General features: G+C 42.2%; 1 protein-coding gene and 1 pseudogene across 1 annotated transcript in view; both read left to right on the forward strand.

Annotated features, from left to right (window-relative positions):
- LOC135272002 (fructose-1,6-bisphosphatase isozyme 2-like) overlaps nt 1-11,136 on the forward strand; it is a 30,110-nt gene extending 18,974 nt beyond the window's left edge. The window contains exons 4-5 of the mRNA XM_064370131.1: nt 4,590-4,730; nt 10,891-11,136. Coding sequence (XP_064226201.1) covers nt 4,590-4,730; nt 10,891-11,136 — 387 coding nt within the window. The remainder of the gene's footprint in view (nt 1-4,589; nt 4,731-10,890) is intronic.
- LOC135272022 (homer protein homolog 3-like) lies at nt 8,841-9,925 on the forward strand (annotated as a pseudogene).
- Nucleotides 11,137-24,675: the final 13,539 nt, after the last annotated feature.

The following is a 24,675-nucleotide window of genomic DNA, read 5'->3' on the forward strand; positions in this document are numbered from 1 at the left end:
CATGGTGTAGGATAAGCCCTTCCCACCTTTCCAATCACCAGTCAAGGTGAACTGTTTCCAGCCAGAAGGAGTTATGGGTGCTTTTGGCCAAGAGAAGTAAGGCTGTAGGTGGCTCTAAGATGACTTGGAAGAAGTGGGGGGAGGGAGGGCTGGATAGAGTTCCAAATCCCTCACCTCAGTTTCCAATGCCCTCTCCCACCATCCCTGGAATAGCCTGAACCCAGCAAAGCCCCAAGGGTGCCACAAATACAAGTACAGATGAATAAAATGCTCAAATGGTGTCATTAGCAGTCAAGTCTAAATATAGCAGAGCCCCAGTGACACCCCAAAAGAGGCAGATGGTGGTCGAATGCACTCTGACTAACTCACCAAGTTCCCAAGTTTAAAATTATCAAGTTAAAAGTTTGTCACTTCTCTAAAGGTCACTTTTATTGCACCAGAGAAACACTGGAGGTGGCAGTCACAGTCTCTGTGGCAGGAAGAGAAGGAGAGGATCCCCAAGACAAAAGCATCTAGGCCACTGCAGGTGACTCCCTAGCACTCCAGCCAAGGGGTCAGCTAGGCACAAGCAGGTAGAACCCACAGGCCACCCTCGGCCCTGTTTGATAGAAACCAGACCGTGGGCTCAGGCCCCCAGAGCACGTTGTATAGGCTGCTAAAATTGTAACTGAATGTGGGTCCACATGCTCGCTGCCTGCAGAGTCTAATTAATGAGAGTGAGGCCTGGTAGAAAGAAAGTGACTTTATCAACCACAATTAGTAAAGAGGAAGTGGCCGAATTCCCATCCAAAGCAACCATTTTGACTTTTTCAGGAGAAGGCAGGGATTTATAAAAAGGAAAACTTGATAAGAGGGCATGCAAGCATTGTGCTGAGTACAGGATCTGTGTGTCTTGTTTCTGTCACTATCTTGGGCCCCAGTCACCTGGACCTCAGGCTGACATCATCTCAATAATGGCTGAGTTGTTAACTAGCCACATTGAAGTAATCTCTGGAATTTTGCAGCTGGGTCTCCATGCTTGGTCTGTCTGTCTCAAGATTAGCTCCTTAAACTTCTAAGAAGGCATATAATAGATACTAGCATGCAGTTAGATAAATGTGTAGGGAGTGTATGTGGTGATAAAGGGAGTCTATTTTAAAGTAAGAGAAAAGACTTGTACACCAGGCGTGGTGGCTCACACCTCTAATTTCAGCACTTTGGGAGGCCAAGGTGGGTGGATCATGAGGTCAGGAGGTCAAGACCACCCTGGCCAAGATGGTGAAATCCCATCTCTACTAAAAATACAAAAATTAGCCAGGTGTGGTGGCGGGTGCCTGTAATCCCAGCTACTCCAGAGGCTCAGGCAGAGAATTGCTTGAACCCGGGAGGCAGAGTTTGCAGTGAGCTGAGATCATGCCATTGCACTCCAGCCTGGGCAACAGAGTGAGACTCCATTTCAAAAAAAAAAAAAAAAAAGTAGAGAGAAGCCTTCTGCAGTTTGCTTCAAGGTTATATCTTGAAACCCAAGAAAGAGAAAAAATATTTTGAAACATATAATGAAGTTGAAGTTAAGCTGTCCAGTTATGTTAGGAAGATGGAAGTTAAAACCACAGTGAGACATCATTCTCCTCTTTCAGAGTGGCTAAATCTAAAAAGACTAAGCATACCAAGTGTTGGCAAAGAAACTGGAACTCTTATACCTTGTTGGTGGGACTATCAAATCTTATAACACTTTGGAAAACATTTGATATCCCCTACTAATGCTAAACAAGTATTTGCAAACTTTGACCAAGTAATGACACTCCTGGGATCCACACAGAAGAAAGGAGTGCTTGTGTCCTCCTGGAGATGTAGAGATTATTCATCATAGCCCCAAACTGGAAAAATCCAAATGCATATCAACATGAGAATGGAGAAATGAATTGTGATATATTCATACAACAGAAAACTACACAGCAATGAAAAAGAACAAACTACTCCTATGTATAACAACATACGTAAAATTTCAAAGAAATAAACTTGAAAATCATAAGCCATACAAAAGAACACATGCAGCATCATCTCATTTATATGATGTTCCAAACCAGATGAAGTTAGATTTGGCAATAAAGGTGAGGCTGGAGGTTACCTTTGGCAGGAGGTGATAGTGACTAGAAGAGACTACTCGGCCTGGGTTTGCTAGGCTTAGAGTCCACTAGGTTGCTGGAAATGTTATGTAAATGGATCTGGATGTTATGTAAAAATTCTATAAATACACATAAGTGTATATTATACATTTGTAAAAATTTATCGAAAAGTATTAAGATTTGTGTGCTCTGCTATATGATTCATACTTCAACAAAAAGGAAAAAATTCCACATTTCATGATTTCTGCCACCAAATATATGGAGCTCTTGCAATTTTTATTAATTTTACCACAAAGTCGTGGTAGGAAGCACCACCTATTTGATGGACTTAGGTATTTATTGGTGTAGAAAAAAATAAAAGACAGCACTAAATCATTTGCAAATTACTACAAAATCTGCTGAGAAGGTGTCATGGCAATGAAGATTGCTGATATAAACTGGGTTTTTGAAATCCCAGGACCGTATGAGACAATAGAAAAACTGAATCTTTCATTTTTTTCTATGCATAGAAATAAATTACAGATGGGTTGATGTGTTTGGTGGAGAGGTGGGGAATAAAACCAGAAAGAAAAGAATATTTGTCTCATCCTGTCTTGATGTAGGAGAAACAGTCTAAACATAGAGACAAGAGAAGAAAACAATATGGAGTGTCATGAATCATTTTAATTTTAAAACCACACTGCAAAAACAGGCACCATAAATAAAATAAGAAGGTAATGACAATTGAGGAAAATATTTGTGACATATACAAGACATGAATATCCTTTATATATAAAGTGCTATTAAGATAAACAAGAAGATGAATATCCTGATAGAAAAATAAGCAAGGCATGAAATATACAACTTACAAAATATTTAATGGTGAAAGAGTGAATGCTTATCCTGTAAGAGCAGTAGCAAGGCAAGGAGGCCCCCACTCACCACGATTACCCAACATATGTGGTCCTGAAAGTCGTAGCCAGCACAATAAGGCAAGGAAGATGATAAAAGGCATACAGATTGGAAAGCAGGTAACAACACTGTCCTTGCAGATGCCATGACGGTCTATGTAGAAAATTCCGAGAAACCTACAAACAAAAACCCAAATCACGTCCAAGAACTAGTGAGTTTAGCAAGGATACAAGATCAAGATACAAAATCAACTGGATTTCTGTATATTAGCAATAACGTAATTCATAGTTATAATTCCATTTTTAAATATGTGCTATTTACAATCACTCAAAAAATGGAATAGTATAAATCTAAAAAATGTATATAGGATTCCTATGCTGAAAATCACTACATGTCTGCATATATATATATATATATGTGTGTGTATAAACTCACATGCCTGTGTGAGTGTGTGTGTGTGAATGAAATGCAATGACCATGGGCCAGATTGTGCTAGGTGGTGAAAAACAGACATAAACAAGCCGGAGGTGGTACTTGTCACCAGGTGGCTCACAGTCTACCTGGTGGCAAGTATCACGTACTTGGTACATGGGCAAGTCAGACACTAAGCCCATGAATGAAAATGTGTTGGGAGCTTCAGAGAAGCAGGTCTGAGTGCTATGGCATCTAGCACCGGAAGACCAGACCATGAGGTCAGAACATGGTGGCGGGAACATTTGGGTTTACAAGGCTTCTACATTTACATCACCACAATGCTGTACTCCCATTCCAGATTTCTGGAGGAGAGGCTCACATTGGGCCAGTTTGAATCACAAATCTTTGAATATAACCTTGACCTCATCAAATATGTGTGCATGTGTGTGTTTGTGCATGTGTGTGGTGGGAGGTGGGGCAACTCAATACAAATGTAGCAGCTGAGAGCCCCCATTTGGGATAAGAGGCTGAGGAAGAATCATTTTGCACTGGTTGGATGCACCAGGGGCTAGAGAAGTACCAGAAGGAGCACCAACATTTAAGGAATCCGAGGAAGAAGAGCTGAGGGGAAGAGAAGGAAGTGAGAAGAAGCATCCACAGAGTCAGAGAGAAAGTCAGTAAGGGCTTCCTGCTGTTGAGTGACTTGTGCAGCCAATGCAACTGCAGTAGATTGTGAATCTCAGGTAGTTTTGTTCTCAGGGTTCTTCCTCTGAACCACGGAGGTGATGGTGCTGTCTTCTCAAAGGGCTGTTGAGTGTGCAGAGTGAGACACCGCACGCTCAGCTCAGTGATCTTAGTTGAGCATTGTGGCTTGGGAATGTGGCTTATGATGAAGAAGGGCTATGGTTTTAGCATCGGGAAGTGCTTTTCTTGGCAGGCTACAGACACATGCATTTGGAAAACAGGAAGGGAGAAATCCAAGGACGGCCTTTGCCATGGCTCAGCTAGAACTGTTGGCAGCATGGCCACTCATTTTCCCTGGATAGATTTGCAGCAGCCTAAAATTCTAAGAATGGTGCTTCCTTCAGTGGTTCAAGGAGATCTGAAGACCAGGCCCCTTGCAAAGTGTTCTCTCAGAGACAACAATAACACATGGCATTTCTCTCCTCTCTTCCGTAGACCTCAGAGGATGAGCCTTCTGAAAAGGATGCCCTGCAGCCTGGCCGCAGTATTGTGGCTGCAGGTTATGTGCTGTATGGTAGTGCAACTCTGGTGGCTCTCTCCATGGGGCAAGGTGTGGACCTCTTGATGCTTGACCTGGTAGGTACAGAATATTGTAGCATCTGTGCCTGGGTCTCTGTTTCATGCTAGTCCCGGGGATAATATTCTGGTTATTCCTAATGCTTGTGTTGGGGACCAGGGCGCCTGAGAGCCTAGTTTGGGGAGCCCACACCATCATCAGAAACCATGAAGGGCCTCTGTCCCAATGAGGGCACCGGGACAATGAGGGCACTGTCCCAATGTCCCAATGTTCCAATGAGGGCACTGTCCCAATGCAGAACCAGTTGCATCAACTCATGCCCTGTCCTTAAGGAGTTCATTTTCCAAAAATGCACTCAATCTCTTTGGCTTTTGAGAACTCCACGATTTAAGAATCGCAATGCTGCAAATTTCCAGCAGAAGCATGGCATCTTTAGAACAGCACCGTCCAGTAGAATGCTCTGTGAATTTCACTTGAAATGCTGGATGCCTTGCCCATTACTTGTGAAATGCTTTGCCAAGTACACTGAGGTCTTGTGAAAATTCAGGTACTGTTGACCAAAGAACGCTTCAAAAACTCTTGTGTTCACGAGTATTTGCATTTTTGGCTTACAGATGTTTACTGAGCGTCCATTATGTCTCAAAGCACCATTCCAGAGAGTGGAGATAGAGCATTGATGGGACACATATGCCAGTCCTTGTGGAGTTCACATGCTAGTGCCTATGTGTGGAGAGAGGGATTTGCAAAATTTCAAAATGGCACAGAGTTAACTCACAAAACAGAGTTTACAGTATGGAAACCCAGAAAATTTTCAAACAGAATCTCTGCACCTAATACCCATTAGACCAAGATCCATTGCTGTGTCAGTTTGCTAATGCCCCAATTTCCTTTCATGTTCAAAGAAGCTGGCAACCCCTGAGAAATTCTAGGGCTTACAAATATTACGCTCAGACAATAAAGCATCCTTTCTAAAGTTGTTGTAAAAACAGCTAAGGCTTAGATAATTCTTCATAAGTGGTAAGAATGTAAGTGGAATTCCTATGGAATTTATATCTATTATCTATTAATGCATTTAAATGTCACAGTGGCCCTATGAGGTATGTCCTATTATTATTCCTATTTTCAGATGGGGAAAGTGAGGTGTAGAGAGGGTAACTTGCCCAGGGTCATGAGTCACATTCTGGCAGTCTGTGGTGTAGCTACTCCACCACATCGAATTTCCAACACAATTGCTCTTGAGTACAAGCAAAGGAACATTCTGAGCAGTTCTAAAGGCAATGGGAGGTGCTTTGACTCGGGGAACTAACTCAAGGGTTCCCAGGCACAGACAGAGTCTCTGCTTTCTGCCCTCAAACATGACAGCAGGGCCCAGTCTGGACATAGGTGGGCACCAGAGCTTGGCAACATGACAGAAGGAAGAGATGAACAATAGCATAATCTTTCCTGGTCTCTGTGTATTAGCCTGAAACCCCTTTGGATCACATCACCCTACTAAAAAGGACATTTGAGCAAAGACCCAGTGCACACAGCTTAGTGCTTGTTTGATGTCCAGCGGAGGTAGCTGGTGGCAGTTGTCACAGAAATGCCATGGAGGGTGGCAGCATTCCCTGGTGGGTCAAACTGAGCCTGTGAGGTCTGTGGGTTTACAGGGCTGCTGATTTGATTTTGTCAGAACACACATACTCTTCATGTACAGAGAGACCACCTCCTGTTAACCAACTCCCCATTGTGGATAAAGCTCATTGTCAAGGTATTCATTCAAATGGGAGCTGTTGTTTCTCAGTGGCAAGGATCTGGTGTCTGATGATGGGGAACAGAGTGTTTGAGAGCCCATATTTAAAATCAGTGGTTGTTGGTGACCATGCAATCAGACCAAAGAACACACTTTCCAAGTTAATACAATTGTGGAAACAAAACTCCTGGGGCCTGAGAGCCCCAGCCCCAGCCCCAGGAGTGAATCAATGCAAGACATTTTCACCCACTGATGCAGAATGAGCTCCTCTGCTCAGGTGGAGAGTGAGTGCCACTGTTCAGATGACAGCTGTGCATCTCCACAGTCTTTGCTGAAAAGCAAGAGCAAAATTGATCCCAGCTCAATTAAGTGAAAGGAGTTACTGTGTTGATGGGAAAGTTGAGGACCTTGGCTGGGAATGTACAGGACTAGAGGGTTGGGAAGCAGGAAGCACAGCAGTGGTCTCACAACCTGGCCAGTCCAGCCTGGACACCATCCCCGGTGCTGTGCCTCTCACTCAGGTTTCAAATCCCAGGTAGGGGTATCTCATGTTCAAGCTAAGGCACGTGACTGACCTTGGCCTACAAGAAGCCCAGATATGAGCCTTCCTAGACTGGCATCCAATGAATAGAGTTAATTCTTCAAAGGAAGCCAGGGCACTTTTCAGGAGTAGAAATCAGCGCTGGCCTGCTCCAAAGCAGCAGACGCTGACAGCGAGTTAAAGCTCATGAGCAAAAGACCACCACTTGTGCACCTGTAATGATAAGAAGTTAGATTTAGCAGGCACTGCAGAGGAACCATGGGGTGTTGCATGAAGAGGGAGTTGAAATGGGCTTATTGTAGCACTTGGGGTTTTGCTTTCTGATTCTAAAGAGGATTTGAGGAAGAGAGGGTCAGTCTGGATTGAATATTGTCTGTAAGTGGGTGCAATTATGACTAGTTACCTTAATAACATTTATCTAGGAGGAAGGGAGATTGAAGTCCTTGATATAGAAGCAGTTGTCACTTGTGTTAGGCAGGAGTGGATTGTTTAGCTGTTTCTGTTGTTGAGTCTCCTTGTCACTGTCTTGTTTTGGACAGACAGTGTCACTTCTCATAGCAACACCTCTGCTATGTGGAGTCATTCTGTGGCCTTGCCTCTTTATATTCCAGGAAGAGCTCTGATGTTTCTTGGGAAAATTCTGGCCTAGCTGCTAGGTGTGAGCTGTCATTGTGGAGTTTTTCACTTTCTCAAAATCTTTGACATTCATCAAAGTGGATCTGATTTCCAGGCTCTGAATTTCCTCCTAGGGACTTAGACAGACACCAGCATTTAAGGTGATATCTGCCACAAGCTGATCACATTTTTAGCGACTGATGTCACTAGAACTAGATAAAGGGGTATTTGAGAGCTGCCCTGCAGATACTGACCCTGGTGGCTACAGGGGGACTGCAGAGGGACTGGGGATGGTTTTGTTAATATGTCTGAGGATTGCTTCAGATTTTTACCAACATTTTCCTTATGCTGAGTGAACACAGTTCTGATGAAAAGGACTTCCTCTTCTCCCCTGATAAGAGTGGGATACCAGAAACTGTGAATGGTTTCTACCATTGATCAGTAACATAAACAAAATAACTGTACTGCAAATTAATGTTTAAAACACATCCCTCAATCCCATTACTGGGTATATATCCAAAGGATTATAAATCTTTCTACTACAAGGACACATGCACACAAATGTTCATTGCAGCACAGTTTACAATAGCAAAGACCTGGAACCAACACGAATGCCCATCGATGATAGACTGGACAGGGAAAATGTGGCACATATACACCATGGAATATTATGTAGCCATCAAAAACGATGAGTTCGTGTCCTTTGTAGGGACATGGATGAACCTGGAAACCATCATTCTCAGCAAACTGACACAAGAACACAAAATCAAACACCGCATGTTCTCACTCATAGGCAGGTGTTGAACAATGAGAACACACTGACACAGGGAGGGGAGCATCACACACTGGGGTCTGTTGGGGGGAAATAGGGGAGGGACAGTGGGGGGTGGGAAGATGGGGAGTGATAGCATGGGGAGAAATGCCAGATACAGGTGAAGGGGAGGAAGGCAGCACATGACACTGCCACGTGTGTACCTATGCAACAATTTTGCATGTTCTTCACATAGACCCCAAAACCTAAAATACAATTAAAAGAAAAAAAGAAAAAAAAATGCATTCCTCGAGACAAAGATGCGGGCAGCGAGGAGGGTGGTGCAGAGGGCGCGGGCCCGGGAGCCAGGGAGCGAGTGGGGCGCCTGGCTGCGCAGAGTAAGCACCGCGGGGGCTGCACCCGACTTGCGCCCGGACACTCGTGGGGCACTGACCCAGCAGGGGGCCAAACCAGAGGCTCCTGCCACCTCTCTGCCTGCCCCCTAGAGCCTGCCCAGCCCAGCCTGACCAATGTCCACAGCCAGGGAGCAGCCAATCTTCAGCACACGGGCACACATGTTCCAAATTGACCCGGCCACCAAGTGAAACTGGATCCCAGCACGCAAGCATGCACTCACTGTCTCCTGTTTCTAGGATGCCACCCGAAATGTCTACCGCATCATCAGCATTGGGGGCACCAAGGCCATCATCAACAGCACTGTCACTCCCAACATGACCTTTACCAAAACCTCCCAGAAGTTAGAGCAGTGGGTGGACAGTCTCACCAACACCGTTTACGGCCTCAGCTTTGCCTCTGAACAGCATCTGACACAGTTTGCCGAGAAGTTCCAAGAAGTGAAGGAAGCAGCCAGGCTGGCCAGGGAGAAATCTCAGGATGGCAGGGAGCTCACCAGTCCAGCCCTGGGGCTCGCCTCCCACCAGGTGCCCCCGAGCCCCCGATCAGTGCCAATGGCCCGGGTGAGGAGAAACTGTTCCGCAGTCAGAGCGCTGATGCCCCCGGCCCCACAGAGCACCAGCGGCTCAACAAGATGCTGTCTGTGGGCTCCATGGGCAAGGTACAGTGGGAGGCCGAGTTCTTCACTCTGCAGGACAGCAACAACAAGCTGGCGGGTGCCCTGCAAGAGGCCAATGTGGCTGCAGCCCAGTGGAGGCAGCAGCTGGAGGCTCAGCGTGCAGAGGCTGAGTGGCTGTGGCAGCGGGTGGCTGAGCTGGAGGTCCAGGCAGCTTCAGAGGTGACCCCGGCCAATGAGAAGGAGGGGCCGGGCCAGGGCCAGTCACTGGAGCAGCTGGAAGCTCTGGTGCAAACCAAGGACCAGGAGATCCAGACCCTGAAGAGTCAGACTGCAGGGCCCCGAGAGGCCCCAGAGGCTGCTGAGCACGAGGAGACTCAGCAGAAGGTGCAGGACCTGGAGATCCACAACGTGGAGCTGGAGCACCAGCTGCGGGCAATGGAGCGCAGCCTGGAGGAGGCGCAGGTGGAGCAGGAGCGGGCAAGGGCCGAGGTGGGCTGGGCGGCACAGCTGCTGAACATCAGGCTGTTCGAGCTGAGTGAGCTGCATGAGGGCCTGGCCCGGCTGGCTGAGGCTGCACCCTGAGCCGGGGCTGGTCTTCTTTTTTTTTTTTTTTGAGATGGAGTTTCACTCTTGTTACCCAGCCTGGAGTGCAATGGCGTGATCTCGGCTCACCGCAACCTCTGCCTCCTGGATTCAGGCAATTATCCTGCCTGAGCCTCCTGAATAGCTGGGATTACAGGTACACGCCACCATGCCCAGCTAATTTTTCATATTTTTAGTAGAGACAGGGTTTCACCATGTTGACCAGGATGGTCTCGATCTCTTGACCTCGTGATCCACCCGCCTCGGCCTCCCAAAGTGCAGTGGCATGAACCACCGCACCCGGCCGGGGCTGGTTTTCTATGAACACTTCTGGCCTGGGATGCAGGCCAGACCACAGGCGGTGTAGTTGGGCCCATTCATCCTGGCAAGGGACCGGGGGTCCCAACTCAGTCCCAGGTGGGCTGGGGTGGGGTGGGCCCCAGCTGGCTCTGGCTGTTGACAGCATGGGGGCTGTTTTTGAGCTTCTCATTGTGTAGAATTTCTAGATCCCCAGATTACATTTCTAAGCATGAAAAAAAAAATGCATCCCTCATACGACAATGTAACTTCTTCCTCTCACTGTTGATGGCTGGTCTTCCTGAAAACATCAATCTATAGGTGAGAACTTGGGAGATACACACAGTCAGGTTGCTCATAAATGAGGAGCCTTACCGACAGTGGAAGGTGAAAAGGAAAAGAAGACCATGGACTTCGTCCCTTTCAATTGCCTTCCTGCTCGCTATGTTACTGCTTGAGCTTCCTGTGTGGACTCCATAGGATCCCTGTTCTTCCCACCAGTCATGAAAACACCACAGGTAGGCTCAGAGTGACCACAGCCAAGCCCTGGCTCTGCCAGCAGGTCCCCACCTTCTGCTGCTGTGATTGTGGGGATTGTGGGGATCATGCAGTTTGCTTCTGTTTCCTGGCTTCTCTCTTCTTCCTGGCATCTCTCTTCATGTTGCTAGGCTCTTGGTGAATTTATCCTGGTGGAAAAAGATGTCAAGATTAAGAAGAAAGGAAAGATTTACAGCCTGAATGAGGGCTATGCCAAGTATTTTGATGTGGCCACCACTGCATATGTGCAGAAAAAGAAATTCCCTGAGGTGAGTGAAGAAAGCCAGGCAGGTGGCAGAGACAATGCTGTCCCTATGGGGTCCTGTTTGGGTGGTGGCTTCAGAGGCTTTGCTGAAAGAGGTTGGAGCCACTGTTGATTGCTGTGGTCAGTATGAAGATGGTGGACTCTGCCTTTCTTCCTACAAATTCAGTGTTGTATATAGCTAAAATTTACCTTCTAAGGTAGTACTTATCTTTACATGTGAGTTTTTCCAGGATGCATTCTCTATAAAGAAGGCAGGAATCACATCTACAAAATTCAGAGCTGAGGCCATATCCTCTCTTAAGTCATTTGTTTAATCTAAGCTCTAACCTATAGATTCACTCACTCAGTTGCATTTGCTTATAAAAGAGATAATTACGGGAGAGGACTTCAAAAAGTTCATGGGAAAATGAAATTAAAAGAGACTAAAAACATAAGATACAATCTTTATTTCTCAACATAAGCTCTATCGAGTTCAGAGGCTTTCATAAGGCTTTATACCAGGCCTTTAGTCCATCTGTAAAGAACTGAGGCACTGGTAATTTAACCCCATCAAGGCAGGCTTTTTAATGTTATTGGCTGATGAAAAATGGGTGTTCTTTAAAGGTTTTTAAAGATTAGGAAACAAAAAGAAGTCGGAAGGGGTTAAATCAGGACTGTAGTGATTTTCTGTCAAAACTCTTGCAAAATTGCCATTGTTTGATGCAAAGGTTAAGCAGGAGCATTGCTGTGGTGGAGAACTCTCTGGTGAAGTTTCCTGGGCTTTTTCTGCTAAAACTATGGCCAACTTTCTCAGAAAGCTCTCATAATAAGCAGATGTGGGCCAAAGATGTCTCTCCCCAATGTTGTAGAAATGAATGCATGTAATTAGTCAAGGCCAAGTTGTATCCCACACCTTCAGAGGCCCTTGCTCTCCTCCCCCAAGTTACAACCATCTAAGTTATCCATTCCTTCTTCCCTCCCTCCCTTCCTTGTTGCCTCCCTCCCTCTCACCTATTATCATCCATCTATCTATGTATCTATCTATCTATCTATCAACTATCATCTATCATCTATCTAATATCTATCATCTATCTAATATCTATCTATCTCTATCATCTATCTAATATCTATCATCTATCATCTATCTAATATCTATCTATCATCTATCATCTATCTAATATCTATCTATCTCTATCATCTATCTATCATCTATCTATCTAATATCTATCATCTATCTAATATCTATCATCTATCTAATATCTATCTATCATCTATCTATCTATCTATCTATCTGTTGGTCTGTCTATCTATCTACCTATCTATCTATAACTGAGAGATTTCTCACAGCTTTACTTTATAGAGCAAAGGTAAGTTGAAGAGTAGAAACACCTCTCTCTGTTATGTTGAGTCCTTCTGGGCTAAAAAACCAGGAGCTTAGGAATATGGGTTCCATCTCTAGTTCCTTATAGTTCACTGTGTGTCTGCTGAAAGATTCTTTTGATTTTATGACTTAATGTTTTCCCCAAATATAAAAATTGTGTTCCTGGATAACACATCACATGGAAGACACCACAAACCGGAAAAGGTAAACAAAATCCATGTGTAAGACACCCCACCCTCAAACCCACCATGAACATCTCGATACACTTCTCTGGGGTTTGTTTTCTGCAAGTTTGCTTACACAGCTATCAAATGTGATTCAACTGGAAACAGTTTTTAAACCTGCTTTTCTACTTATTTCATGAGCATTTCCTAGTCAGCAAAAATTCTTCAAAAGCACATTGCTGTACCATAACATAGTTAATCATTCTCAGGTTGTTCCACACTTAGGCTGTGTCCAGCTTTTCACTCTATAAATGATGCTGCAGTGAACCTCTTTGTACCTTGTCTTTGCTGATCTGAAAATTCCCTTAGAAGGCATTCCTAGATGCCTGTAATCCCAGCACGTTGGGAGGCCAAGGCGGGCGGATCATGAGGTCGAGAGATTGAGACCATCCTGGCCAACATGCTGAAACCCCGTCTCTACTAAAAATACAAAAGATAGCCGGCCATGGTGGTACATGCCTGTGGTCCCAGCTACTCAGGAGGCTGAGGTGGAAGAATCACTTGAACCCAGGAGGCAGAGGTTGCAGTGAGCCGAGATTGCACCACTGCACTCCAGCCTGGCATTAGAGCTAGACTCCGTCTCAAAAAGAAAAAGAAGACATTCCTAGAATGAAGGCTGGGCACAGTGGCTCATGCCTGTAATCCCAGCACTTTGGGAGGCTGAGGCGGGCAGATCACTTGAGGGTCAGGAGTTTGAGAACAGCCTGGCCAACATGGAGAAATGCTGTCTCTACTAAAAATACAAAAATTGGCCAGGCACGGTGGCTCATGCCTGTAATCCCAGCACTTTGGGAGGCCGAGGCAGGCGGATCACGAAGTCAAGAGATCTAGACCATCCTGGCCAACATGGTGAAACCCTGTCTCTCAAAAAATACAAAAATTAGCTGGGCGTGGTGGTGTGTGCCTGTAGTCCCAGCTGCTCAGGAGACTGAGGCAGGAGAATTGCTTGAACTCAGGAGGTGGAGGTTGCAGTGAACCAAGATCGCGCCACTGCACTCCAACCTGGCGCCTGGTGACAGAGCGAAACTCTGTCTCAAAAAAAAAAAAAAAACCATGAAAATTAGCTAGGTGTGGTTGGAGGGTGCCTGTAATCACAGCTACTTGGGAGGTTGAGGCACGAAAATCACTCGAATCCAAAAAGAAGAGGAGGTTGCAGTGAACGAGATTGGGCAACAAGATACTGTCTAAAAGAAAAAAAAAAAGGTATGAAGGTATTCCTAGAAGTGGGATTTCTGGTAAAACAGAATTCTGGAACTTCACTTCTTCACTTCACTGTTAAGTCAGGCCAAGGTGTTTCATCTTGGGTCTGATAAAGTGCTAAATGACTAAAATAGCAGAAGGCTTGGTAAATTTTGCCTACAATGTGGTTTCACAGCATGCAGCTAGAAGACAATAGAATACAAAAGTGGCTGAGCCCAGATTCAAACCCAAGCATTTTGGCTGTCAAGCCATGCCCTTAACCACAACATGAGCCTGCTTGGAAACAATCAAGTGGGGAAGAATCCTCCTTACTCCTACACACCAGGGGCGTGGCTCAGGGCTGCCTAACCTGGAGGGAGACAGCACCTCCCTGCTGGCTTTGGAGTTTTTGCCGGTTCCTCTTCCTGCTTTATGAGTTGTGCACCTGCTGGGTGTGGACAGGACAGAAGCCCCGCTATAGAGCACCCAAGTCCATATCTGGGAGGGAAGAGGAATACGAATCAGGCTGGTCTCAGGAATCTGTTTATTGTGGAAGGGAGGATGGAGGGAGGAAATGAATGAGAAAACACTGCCTCAGGGGTCTGGTAATTTGTTTTGTTTCATTTTTGTTTTTGACAATTGTTAGAGCATTGGGCTTGCCTAATTAGCAGTAATATTTCCTCACATTTTTCACAAACTCCACCTGTTGGTGCAGTGAGAAATGTGAGCTATAAAATTGGAGTTGCTTAAAAAGATGGTGACCATGAATTATGAAGGAGGTGACTAATCATTAAAAATGTCATCATTTTATTTATTTATTTTTGTTTTATTTACATATTTATTTATTTTTATTTTGAGATGGAGTTTTGCTCTTGTTGCTCAGACTGAAGTGCAATGGTGCGATCTTGGCTCACTGCAACCTCCTCATCCTGGGTTCAAGCGATGCTCCTGAGTCAGCCTTCCAAGTAGCTGGGATTACAGGCTCCCGCCACCATGCCCGGCTAATTTTTTGTATTTTAGTAGAGACCGGGTTTCATCATGTTGGCTAGGCTGGTCTCAAATGCCTGACCTCAGGTGATCCACCTGCCTCAGCCTCCCAAAATGCTGGGATTATGGGCATGAGCCACCATGCCAGGTCCATCATTTTATTTTCAATTGATAAATAATAATTGTATGTATTTATGGGGTACATAGTGATGTTTCATTATATATAATGTACAGTGATCAGATCAGTGCAATTAGCAAATCCATCATCTCAAACATTTATCATTTCTTTGTGTTGGGAACATTCAATATCCTCCTTCTAGCTCCTTGAAAATATGTCATATATTATTGTTAACTATAGTCATCTCACAGTGGTTTAGAACACTAGAACATATTCCTCTGACACAGGTGTAATTTTATTTTATTTTTTAAACTTTTATTTTAGATTCAGGGTTAGTTGTGCAGGTTTGTTATGAAGTAAACTCATGTTGTGGGGGTTTGTTGTACAGATGGTTTTGTCTCCCAGGTACTAAGCCTAGTATCCAATACTTATCTTTTCTTCTCCTCTCCCTCCTCCCACCCTCCACCCTCAAGTAGGCCCCATTGTCTGTTGTTTCCCTCTTTGTGTCCATGTGTTCTCATCATTTAGCTCCTACTTATAAATGAGAACATGTAGCATTTGGTTCCCTATTCCTGTGTTAGTTTACTTAAGATAATTAGGCCTCTAGCTCCACCCACGTTCCTGCAAAAACATGATCTCATTCTTTTTAATGGCTGCATAGTATTCCATTGTGTATATACAGCACGTTTTCTTTATCCAATCTATCACTGATGGGCATTTAGGTTGATTCCATGTCTTTGCTATTGTGAATAGTGCTGCCGTGAACATACACGTGCATGTGTCTTTACAATAGAATGATTTATATTCCTTTGGGTATATACCCATAATGGGATGGCTGTTTTGAGCTGCTTGTAAGATCACTACACTGCTTTCCACAATGGTTGAACTGATTTACACTCCCAACAACAATGCATATACATTCTCTTTTTTCTGCAACCTTGCCAGCATCTGTTGTATTTTGATTTTTTAGTAATCACCATTCTGACCAGTGTGAGATGGTATCTCATTGTGGTTTTGATTTGCATTTCTCTAATGATCAGTGATATTGAGCCTTTTTTTTTTTTTTTTTTGAGATGGAGTCTCACTCTGTAGTCCTAGGCTGGAGTGCAGTGGCGCAATCTCAGCTCACTGCAACCTCCACCTCCTGGGTCCCAGTTCAAGCAATTCTCCTACCTCAGCCTCCAAAGTAGCTGGGATTATAGGCCAAGCCACCATGCCCAGCTAATTTTTTTATTTTTTAGTAGAGACAGGGTTTCACCATGTTGGCCAGTCTGGTCTTGAACTCCAGACCTCGTGATCCACCAGCCTCGGCCTCCCAAAGTGCTGGGATTACAGGTGTGAGCCACTGCACCTGGCTGATATTGAGCTTTTCAAATATGCTTTTTAGTTTCTTTTGAAAAGTATCTGTTCATGTCCTTTGCCCACTTTTTAATTTTTTTTCTTGTATATTTAAGTTCTTTATAGGTTAGACCTTTCTCAGATGTATTGTTTGCAGAAATTTTCTCCCATTCTGTGGGGTGTCTGTTTACTCTATTGACATTTTCTCTTGCTGTGCAGAAGTGCTTTAGTTTAATTAAATCCCATTTGGCAATTTTTGCTTTTGTTGTAATTGCTTTTGGTATCTTTGTTATGAAATCTTTGCTTATGAGTACATCCAGAATGGTATTGCCTAGGTTGTCTTTCAGGGTTTTTGTAGTTGTGGGTTTCACATGAGGCCTTTAATACATCTTGAGTTAATTTTTGTATATGGTGTAAGGAAGTGGTCCAGTTTTAACCTTCTGCATATGGCTAGCTAGTCATCCCAGCACCATTTATTGAATAGGAAGTCGTTTCCCTATTGCTTGTTTTTGTCAGCTTTGTCAAAAACAAAGGTCAAATGGTCAAAAGTAAGTGTGTGGCCTTATTTCTGGATCCTCTATTCTGTTCCATTGGTCTATTTGTCTGTTTTTGTAGCAGTGCCATGCTGTTTTGGTTATTGTAGCCCTGTATTATAGTTCAAAGTCAAATAATGTGATGCCTCCAGCTTGGTTCTTTTTGCTTAGGATTGTCTTGGCTAGTCTGTCTCTTTATGGTTCCATATGAATTTTAAAATAGTTTTTTCTAGTTCTGTGAAAAATGTCATTGCTAATTTGATAGGAATAGCACTGTATCTGTAAATTGCTTTGGGTAGTATGGCCATTTTAACAATATTGACAGTTTATATCCATGAGCATGGAACTTTTTCCATTTGTTTGTGTCATCTCTGATTTCTTTGAGCAATGTTTTGTAGTTCTCCTTGTAGATATCTTTTACCTCCGTGGCTGGCTCTATTCCTAGGCATTTTATTATTTTCGTGGCAATTCTGAAAGGGACTATGTTCCTGATTTGGCTCTTGGCCTGGCTTCTTTTGGTGGATGCTAATGATTTTTTGTATGTTGATTTTGTATGTTGAAATTCTCCTGAAGTTGTTTATCAGCTTAAGGCGATTTTGGACCAATACTATGGGCTTTTCTAGATATAGAATCATGTCATCTGCAAAGAGGGATAGTTTGACTCCCTAGCTTCCTATTTGGATGCTCTTTATTTACTTCTGTTGCCTGATTGACCTGTCCAGAATTTCCAATACCATGTTAAACAGGAGTGGTGAGAGAAGGCATCCTTGTCTTGTGCCAGTTTTTAAGGGAGTGCTTCCAGCTTTTGCCCATTCAGTATAATGTAGGCTGCAGGTTTGTCATAGATGGCTCTTATTATTTTGAGGTATGTTCAGTCAATATCTAGTTTGTTGAGAGTTTTTAACATGAAGAGGTATTGAATTTTATTGAAAGCCTTTTTTGCATCTATTGAAAAAATCAAGTGGCTTTTGTCTTTGGTTCATTTTATGTGTGATTCATATTTATTGATTTGCGTAAGTTGAACCAACCTTTCATCCCAGGAATAAAGCCTGCTTGATTGTGGCGGATAAGCTTTATAATTTGCTGATGCTATGTGTTTTAATGAGGATTTTTGCATCAATATTCATCAAGGGTATTGGCCTGAATTTTTTTTAGTTGTGTGTCTGTCAGGTTTTGGTATCAGGATGACGTTCGCCTTGTAGAATGAGTTGTGGAGTTCAAATTTTTGGAAGAGTTTCAGTGGAAATGGTACCAGCTCTTTTTTGTATATCTGGTAGAATTCGGCTGTGAATCTCTCTGGTTGTGGCTTTTTTGGTTATTTTTATTATCAGGTTATTTTTACTGATTTAATTTTGGAGTTTGTTATTGGTCTGTGCAGGGATTCAGTTTCTTCCTGAGTGTCTTAGGCGAATGTATGCTTCCAGGAATTTATCCATTTCCTCTAGATTTTCTAGTTCGTGTACATAGAGGTGCTCACAGTAGTCTCTGGTGGTTTGTATTTCTCTTGGGTCAGTGGTAATATCCCCTTTGTTATTTCTAGTTGAATTTATTTGGATCTTCCCTCTATTCTTCTTTATTAGTCTAGTGACCAGTCTATCTATCTTATTAGTTTCTATTTTTTTCAGAAAACGAACTCCTAGATTCACTGATATTTTGAATTGTTTTTTAAGATGGAGTCTTGCTCTGTCACCTAGGCTGGAGTGCAATGGTGTGATTTTGGCTCACCGCAACCTCTATCTCCCAGGTTCAAGTGATTCTCCTGCCTCAGCATCCAAGTAGCTGGAATTACAATCTGCCATCATACCTAGCTATTTTCTTTTTATTTTTAGTAGAGATGGGGTTTCACCATGTTGGCCAGGCTTATCTTGAACTCCTGACCTCAGGTGATCCACCTTCCTTAGCCTCCCAAAGTACTGGGATTACAGCCATGAGCCATGCACGCAGCAATGAATTTGTGTGTGTGTGTGTGTGTGTGTGTGTGTCTCAATCTCCTTCAGTTCAGCTCTGATTTTGATTATTTCCTGTCTTTTGCTAGCTTTGGGGCTGGTTTGCTCTTACTTCTCTAGTTCTTTTTGTTGTACTGTTAGGTTGTTAATTTGAGATCTTTTTAGCTTGTCAATATGGGCATTTAGTGCTATAAATTTCCCAATTAAAACTGCCATACCTGTGCCTAAAAAATTTGGTTATTTTATCTTTGTTCTCATTAGTTTCAAAATAATCTCTTGATTTCTGCCTTAATTTCATTATTTACCCAAAAGTCATTCAGGAGCAAGTTGTTTAATTTTTATGTAATTGTATGGTTTGAGTGAAATTCTTAGTCTTCTATTTTTATTGAGCTGTGGTTTGAGAGTGGTTGGCATGATTGTCTTGTCTTGTCTTTGTCTTGTCTTGTCTTGTCTTTCTTGTCTTTGTCTTGTCTTTGTCTTGTCTTGTCTTGTCTTTGTCTTTCTCTTGTCTTTGTCTTCTCTTTCTCTTCTCTTGTCTTTGTCTTGTCTTCTCCTTGTCTTGTCTTGTCTTGTCTTTGTCTTGTCTTCTCCTTGTCTTATCTTGTCTTTGTCTTGTCTTCTCCTTGTCTTGTCTTGTCTTTGTCTTGTCTTCTCCTTGTCTTATCTTGTCTTTGTCTTGTCTTCTCCTTGTCTTGTCTTGTCTTTGTCTTGTCTTGTCTTCTCTTTGTCTTCTCTTGTCTTTGTCTTGTCTTCTCCTTGTCTTGTCTTGTCTTTGTCTTGTCTTGTCCTTGTCTTATCTTTGTCTTGTCTTCTCCTTGTCTTGTCTTCTCCTTGTCTTTGTCTTGTCCTGTCTTTGTCTTGTCTTTCTCCTTGTCTTGTCTTGTCTTTATCTTGTCTTCTCCTTGTCTTGTCTTGTCTTTGTCTTGTCTTCTCCTTGTCTTGTCTTTGTCTTCTCTTTGTCTTCTCTTGTCTTTGTCTTGTCTTCTCCTTGTCTTATCTTGTCTTTGTCTTGTCTTCTCCTTGTCTTTGTCTTGTCTTCTCCTTGTCTTGTCTTTGTCTTGTCTTGTCTTTGTCTTGTCCTGAATTGTCTTGTCTTGTCTTTGTCTTGTCTTCTCTTGTCTTTTGTCTTTGTTTTGTCTTGTCTTTGTCTTGTCTTTTGTCTTGTTGTTTGTCTTTTGTCTTGTCTTGTTTTTTGCCTTGTCTTGTCTTGTCTTTTGTCTTGTTTTGTCTTTTGTCTTGTCTCTTGTCTTTGTCTTTGTCTTGTCTTCTCCTTGTCTTGTCTTGTCTTTGTCTTCTCTTGTCTTTGTCTTGTCTTCTCCTTGTCTTGTCTTGTCTTGTCTTTGTCTTGTCTTGTCTTGTCCTTGTCTTATCTTTGTCTTGTCTTGTCTTTGTCTTGTCCTGTCTTTGTCTTGTCTTGTCTTTCTCCTTGTCTTGTCTTGTCTTGTCTTTGTCTTGTCTTCTCCTTGTCCTGTCTTGTCTTTGTCTTGTCTTCTCCTTGTCTTGTCTTTGTCTTGTCTTGTCTTTGTCTTATCTTGTCTTGTGTTGTCTTGTCTTTGTCTTGTCTTGTCTTTGTCTTGTCCTGAATTGTCTTGTCTTTCTCCTGTCTTGTCTTGTCTTTGTCTTGTCCTGTCTTTGTCTTGTCTTGTCTTTCTCCTGTCTTGTCTTTGTCTTGTCTTCTCTTTGTCTTTCTCTTGTCTTCTCCTTGTCTTATCTTGTCTTTGTCTTGTCTTCTCCTTGTCTTGTCTTGTCTTTGTCTTGTCTTGTCTTGTCCTTGTCTTATCTTTGTCTTGTCTTGTCTTTGTCTTGTCCTGTCTTTGTCTTGTCTTGTCTTTCTCCTTGTCTTGTCTTGTCTTTGTCTTGTCTTCTCCTTGTCCTGTCTTGTCTTTGTCTTGTCTTCTCCTTGTCTTGTCTTTGTCTTGTCTTTGTCTTATCTTGTCTTTGTCTTGTCTTCTCCTTGTCTTGTCTTTGTCTTGTCTTCTCCTTGTCTTGTCCTGTCTTCTCCTTGTCTTGTCTTGTCTTTGTCTTGTCTTGTCTTGTCTTTGTCTTCTCTTTTCTTTGTCTTGTCCTGTCTTTGTCTTGTCTTCTCTTTCTCCTGTCTTGTCTTGTCTTTGTCTTGTCTTGTCTTGTCTTTGTCTTGTCTTCTCCTTGTCTTGTCTTGTCTTTGTCTTGTCTTGTCTTGTCTTTGTCTTGTCCTGTCTTAGTCTTGTCTTCTCTTTCTCCTGTATTGTCTTGTCTTTGTCTTGTCTTGTCTTGTGTTGTCTTGTCTTTGTCTTGTCTTGTCTTTGTCTTGTCCTGAATTGTCTTGTCTTTCTCCTGTCTTGTCCTGTCTTTGTCTTGTCTTGTCTTTCTCCTGTCTTGTCTTTGTCTTGTCTTCTCTTTGTCTTTCTCTTGTCTTCTCCTTGTCTTACTTATCTTGTCTTTGTCTTGTCTTCTCCTTGTCTTGTCTTGTCTTTGTCTTGTCTTCTCCTTGTCTTGTCTTGTCTTTGTCTTGTCTTCTCCTTGTCTTGTCTTGTCTTTGTCTTGTCTTCTCCTTGTCTTGTCTTGTCTTTGTCTTGTCTTGTCTTGTCTTTGTCTTCTCTTTTCTTTGTCTTGTCCTGTCTTGTCTTGTCTTGTCTTTGTCTTGTCCTGTCTTAGTCTTGTCTTCTCTTTCTCCTGTATTGTCTTGTCTTTGTCTTGTCTTGTCTTGTGTTGTCTTGTCTTTGTCTTGTCTTGTCTTGTCTTTGTCTTGTCCTGAATTGTCTTGTCTTTCTCCTGTCTTGTCTTGTCTTTGTCTTGTCTTTCTCCTGTCTTGTCTTGTCTTTGTCTTGTCCTGTCTTTGTCTTGTCTTGTCTTTCTCCTGTCTTTCTCCTGTCTTGTCTTGTCTTCTCTTTGTCTTTGTCTTGTCTTCTCCTTGTCTTGTCTTGTCTTTGTCTTGTCTTCTCCTTGTCTTGTCTTGTCTTTGTCTTGTCTTCCCCTTGTCTTGTCTTTGTCTTGTCTTGTCTTTGTCTTATCTTGTCTTTGTCTTGTCTTCTCCTTGTCTTGTCTTTGTCTTGTCTTCTCCTTGTCTTGTCCTGTCTTCTCTTGTCTTGTCTTTGTCTTGTCTTGGTCTTGTCCTGTCTTTGTCTTGTCTTGTCTTGTCTTTGTCTTGTCCTGTCTTAGTCTTGTCTTCTCTTTCTCCTGTATTGTCTTGTCTTTGTCTTGTCTTGTCTTGTGTTGTCTTGTCTTTGTCTTGTCTTGTCTTTGTCTTGTCCTGAATTGTCTTGTCTTTCTCCTGTCTTGTCTTTGTCTTGTCCTGTCTTTGTCTTGTCTTCTCCTTGTCTTGTCTTTGTCTTGTCTTGTCTTGTCTTCTCCTTGTCTTGTCTTTGTCTTGTCTTCTCCTTGTCTTGTCTTGTCTTTGTCTTGTCTTCTCCTTGTCTTGTCTTGTCTTTGTCTTGTCTTGTCTTTGTCTTGTCCTGTCTTTGTCTTGTCTTCTCTTTCTCCTGTCTTGTCTTGTCTTTGTCTTGTCTTGTCTTGTCTTTGTCTTGTCTTGTCTTTGTCTTGTCCTGTCTTTGTCCTGTGCCTGCTTTTTCTAACTAATGCTAATAATGTGTCTGGGAAAGCACAATCAGCTTTTATCCTGGGGACTTTTTCCCAAGTGCAGACTTACTCATTGTTGCCTTCTATTGTCTCTGCAAACTTAAAAAAGCCAACAAAAAATATATTTCAGGATGGAGATTGGTTGTTTTTATTTGTACCGGAAGTATTTGTATTGTGACAGTTTTCAACAAGACAGGGGCTTGTTGAAAAAGCCCATTCCTAGACCTTTTTGGATCCTGCAGAATTACATTGCATAAAGCAGGGCCAAGATTACCAAGTGATTTATAAACTTGAGGGGTTTAAGATACATTCGGGAGAGTTTAGTTCAACCTTTACATCAAAGGAAGGCTGCACTGCCTGTCCTGTTTCAGTTTGGAAGGAAGAGGTCAGTGTAGTTTATGCTCCCATTACTGTAAAAAAAAAAATCACTGGTGTCTAATAGGAGAGGGCAGGGAAAAATAAACAGGAGTTCAAGACCAGCTTGGCCAACATGGAGAAATCCCATCTTTACTAAAAATACAAGAATTAGCTAGGCATGGTGGCTCACACCTGTAGTCCAAGCTGCTCAGGAGGATGAGGCAGGATAATTGCTTGAACTTGGGAGATGGAGGTTGCAGTGAGCTATGATCATGCCACTGCACTCCAGCCTGGGTGACAGACTGAGACTCAGTCTCAAAAAAAAAATATACATGTTGATGTACTTAATTTTATAATTTATCATCTAGAAAAGAATTATATCTACAGTGGTATTGTGCCTCTTATGCTATCCTCTTTTCTAAGAGTCAGAGAATACTTCTGTGTTAAGAATTATCTTACTGAATTATTTTAGTCACTCTTATAAGTTGGAACCACTTCTTTTTACTCTCTTTTTTAACTTGAGTCAAATAAAAATCTCTGCCTATGGCCACTTGGTAAGTGTCTGTGCCTTCATGAGTGTTTTTTATTTCAGGGCCTGTTGGCATTCAGAGATGTAGCCATAGAATTCTCTTTGGAGGAGTGACAATGCCTGGATCATGCTCAGCAGAATTTATATAGAGATGCGATGTTAGAGAACTACAGAAACCTGGTCTCCCTGGGTGAGAATAGCTTCCATACACAATTCCTAATGTATTTCCTTTCTTTTCTAAGATGTTTTTTGGTAATTTATGTTTGCATGAATGAATTTTAGATCTCCTATTTTAAGAAACTCTTGGAGATTCATTGGTGTAGAACAAATTCTTCAAGATGTTTTATCTTGACCTGAACTTTTCCCTTTCCTGAGCTTATGCATCCTTTGTTTTAGGATAGTGGCAATTCCAAAATTATTGTGGCATAAAATGTTGCTGCCCACACCTTAGAATTCAATTGCCACCATCAATTTTTGATTCAGTAGTACTGAATAGTGAAATTAAGGACCTACATTCTAAATATTTAGAAAGTTCTGTTATGAATCAATATTAATTTTCTGGAATTTTCTATTATATCCTCTTTACTAAGCATAATATTACATTGGTAATTAAAGAATTTACTAAGATTTATGTTACCTTTTTTCTTAATAAAACAGGTATTGCTGTCTCTAAGCCAGACTTGATCACCTACCTGGAGCAAAATATAGAGTCCTGGAATATAAAGAGAAATGAAATGGTAGCCAAACACCCAGGTAAGTGAGAGTGAAAGAAGTAGATGATGCAGATGAGAGGCACAAAAGTCAAGGAGGAAGACAGTCCTTAAAATGTGGTCTGGGGAGCTGTGCTTCAATGGAAAGAGTTTCTGAGAAGCCCGAGTCATTATTTTCCTTTGCTCTCATATATGAACACTTGTCTCATGGTTTTAAATTCTCTAAGGATTTCACTTTTGCTTCAGTAATCTTCCTTCAAGTTCAGAGTGTGAGCCAAAGTGTTCTTTATGGCTTATAAGGTAATGCACAAACTGCTTTGCCATTGCTGTTGGGGATACACAAATATCTGCATATTTTTGAAAAACTCTATGTTACACCATTCTTAAAATTCTTTTTTTGCATAATGTGTAAAATGTGTGAGAATAGTAGTTTCTGTTTCATTGGTGGTTGTCCATTTTTCTGCATATGCCATTCTTTTTTCAATACTATAGCCTTGAAATATATTTTAAAGTTTTTTACAAAATTTATTTTTAAATTTTTATTCATGTATTTATTTATTTATGTAGAGGTTGTGTTATGAGACTTGCTATGAAGGGATATGTAAACGGGATACCGCTCATGTCTTCATTTTACTGTGTTGTATATTTTAGATATAGATTCATAAATTGAATTGCTGTATTATGTAATTTCATTTCTAATTATCTGAAGGATATTCACATTTCTTATGATGGCTGCATTTTTTTTCTCATCAACAACTTACATATGTTTCAGTTTCTTTACATAATCAGCATAGTTGGTATTTTTAAAAGAAATT

The sequence above is a fragment of the Aotus nancymaae genome, unplaced genomic scaffold (assembly GCF_030222135.1).
Source record: "Aotus nancymaae isolate 86718 unplaced genomic scaffold, 86718_ANA_hifiasm-v0.15.2.pri h1tg000102l, whole genome shotgun sequence".
NCBI classification, from domain to species: domain Eukaryota; kingdom Metazoa; phylum Chordata; class Mammalia; order Primates; family Aotidae; genus Aotus; species Aotus nancymaae.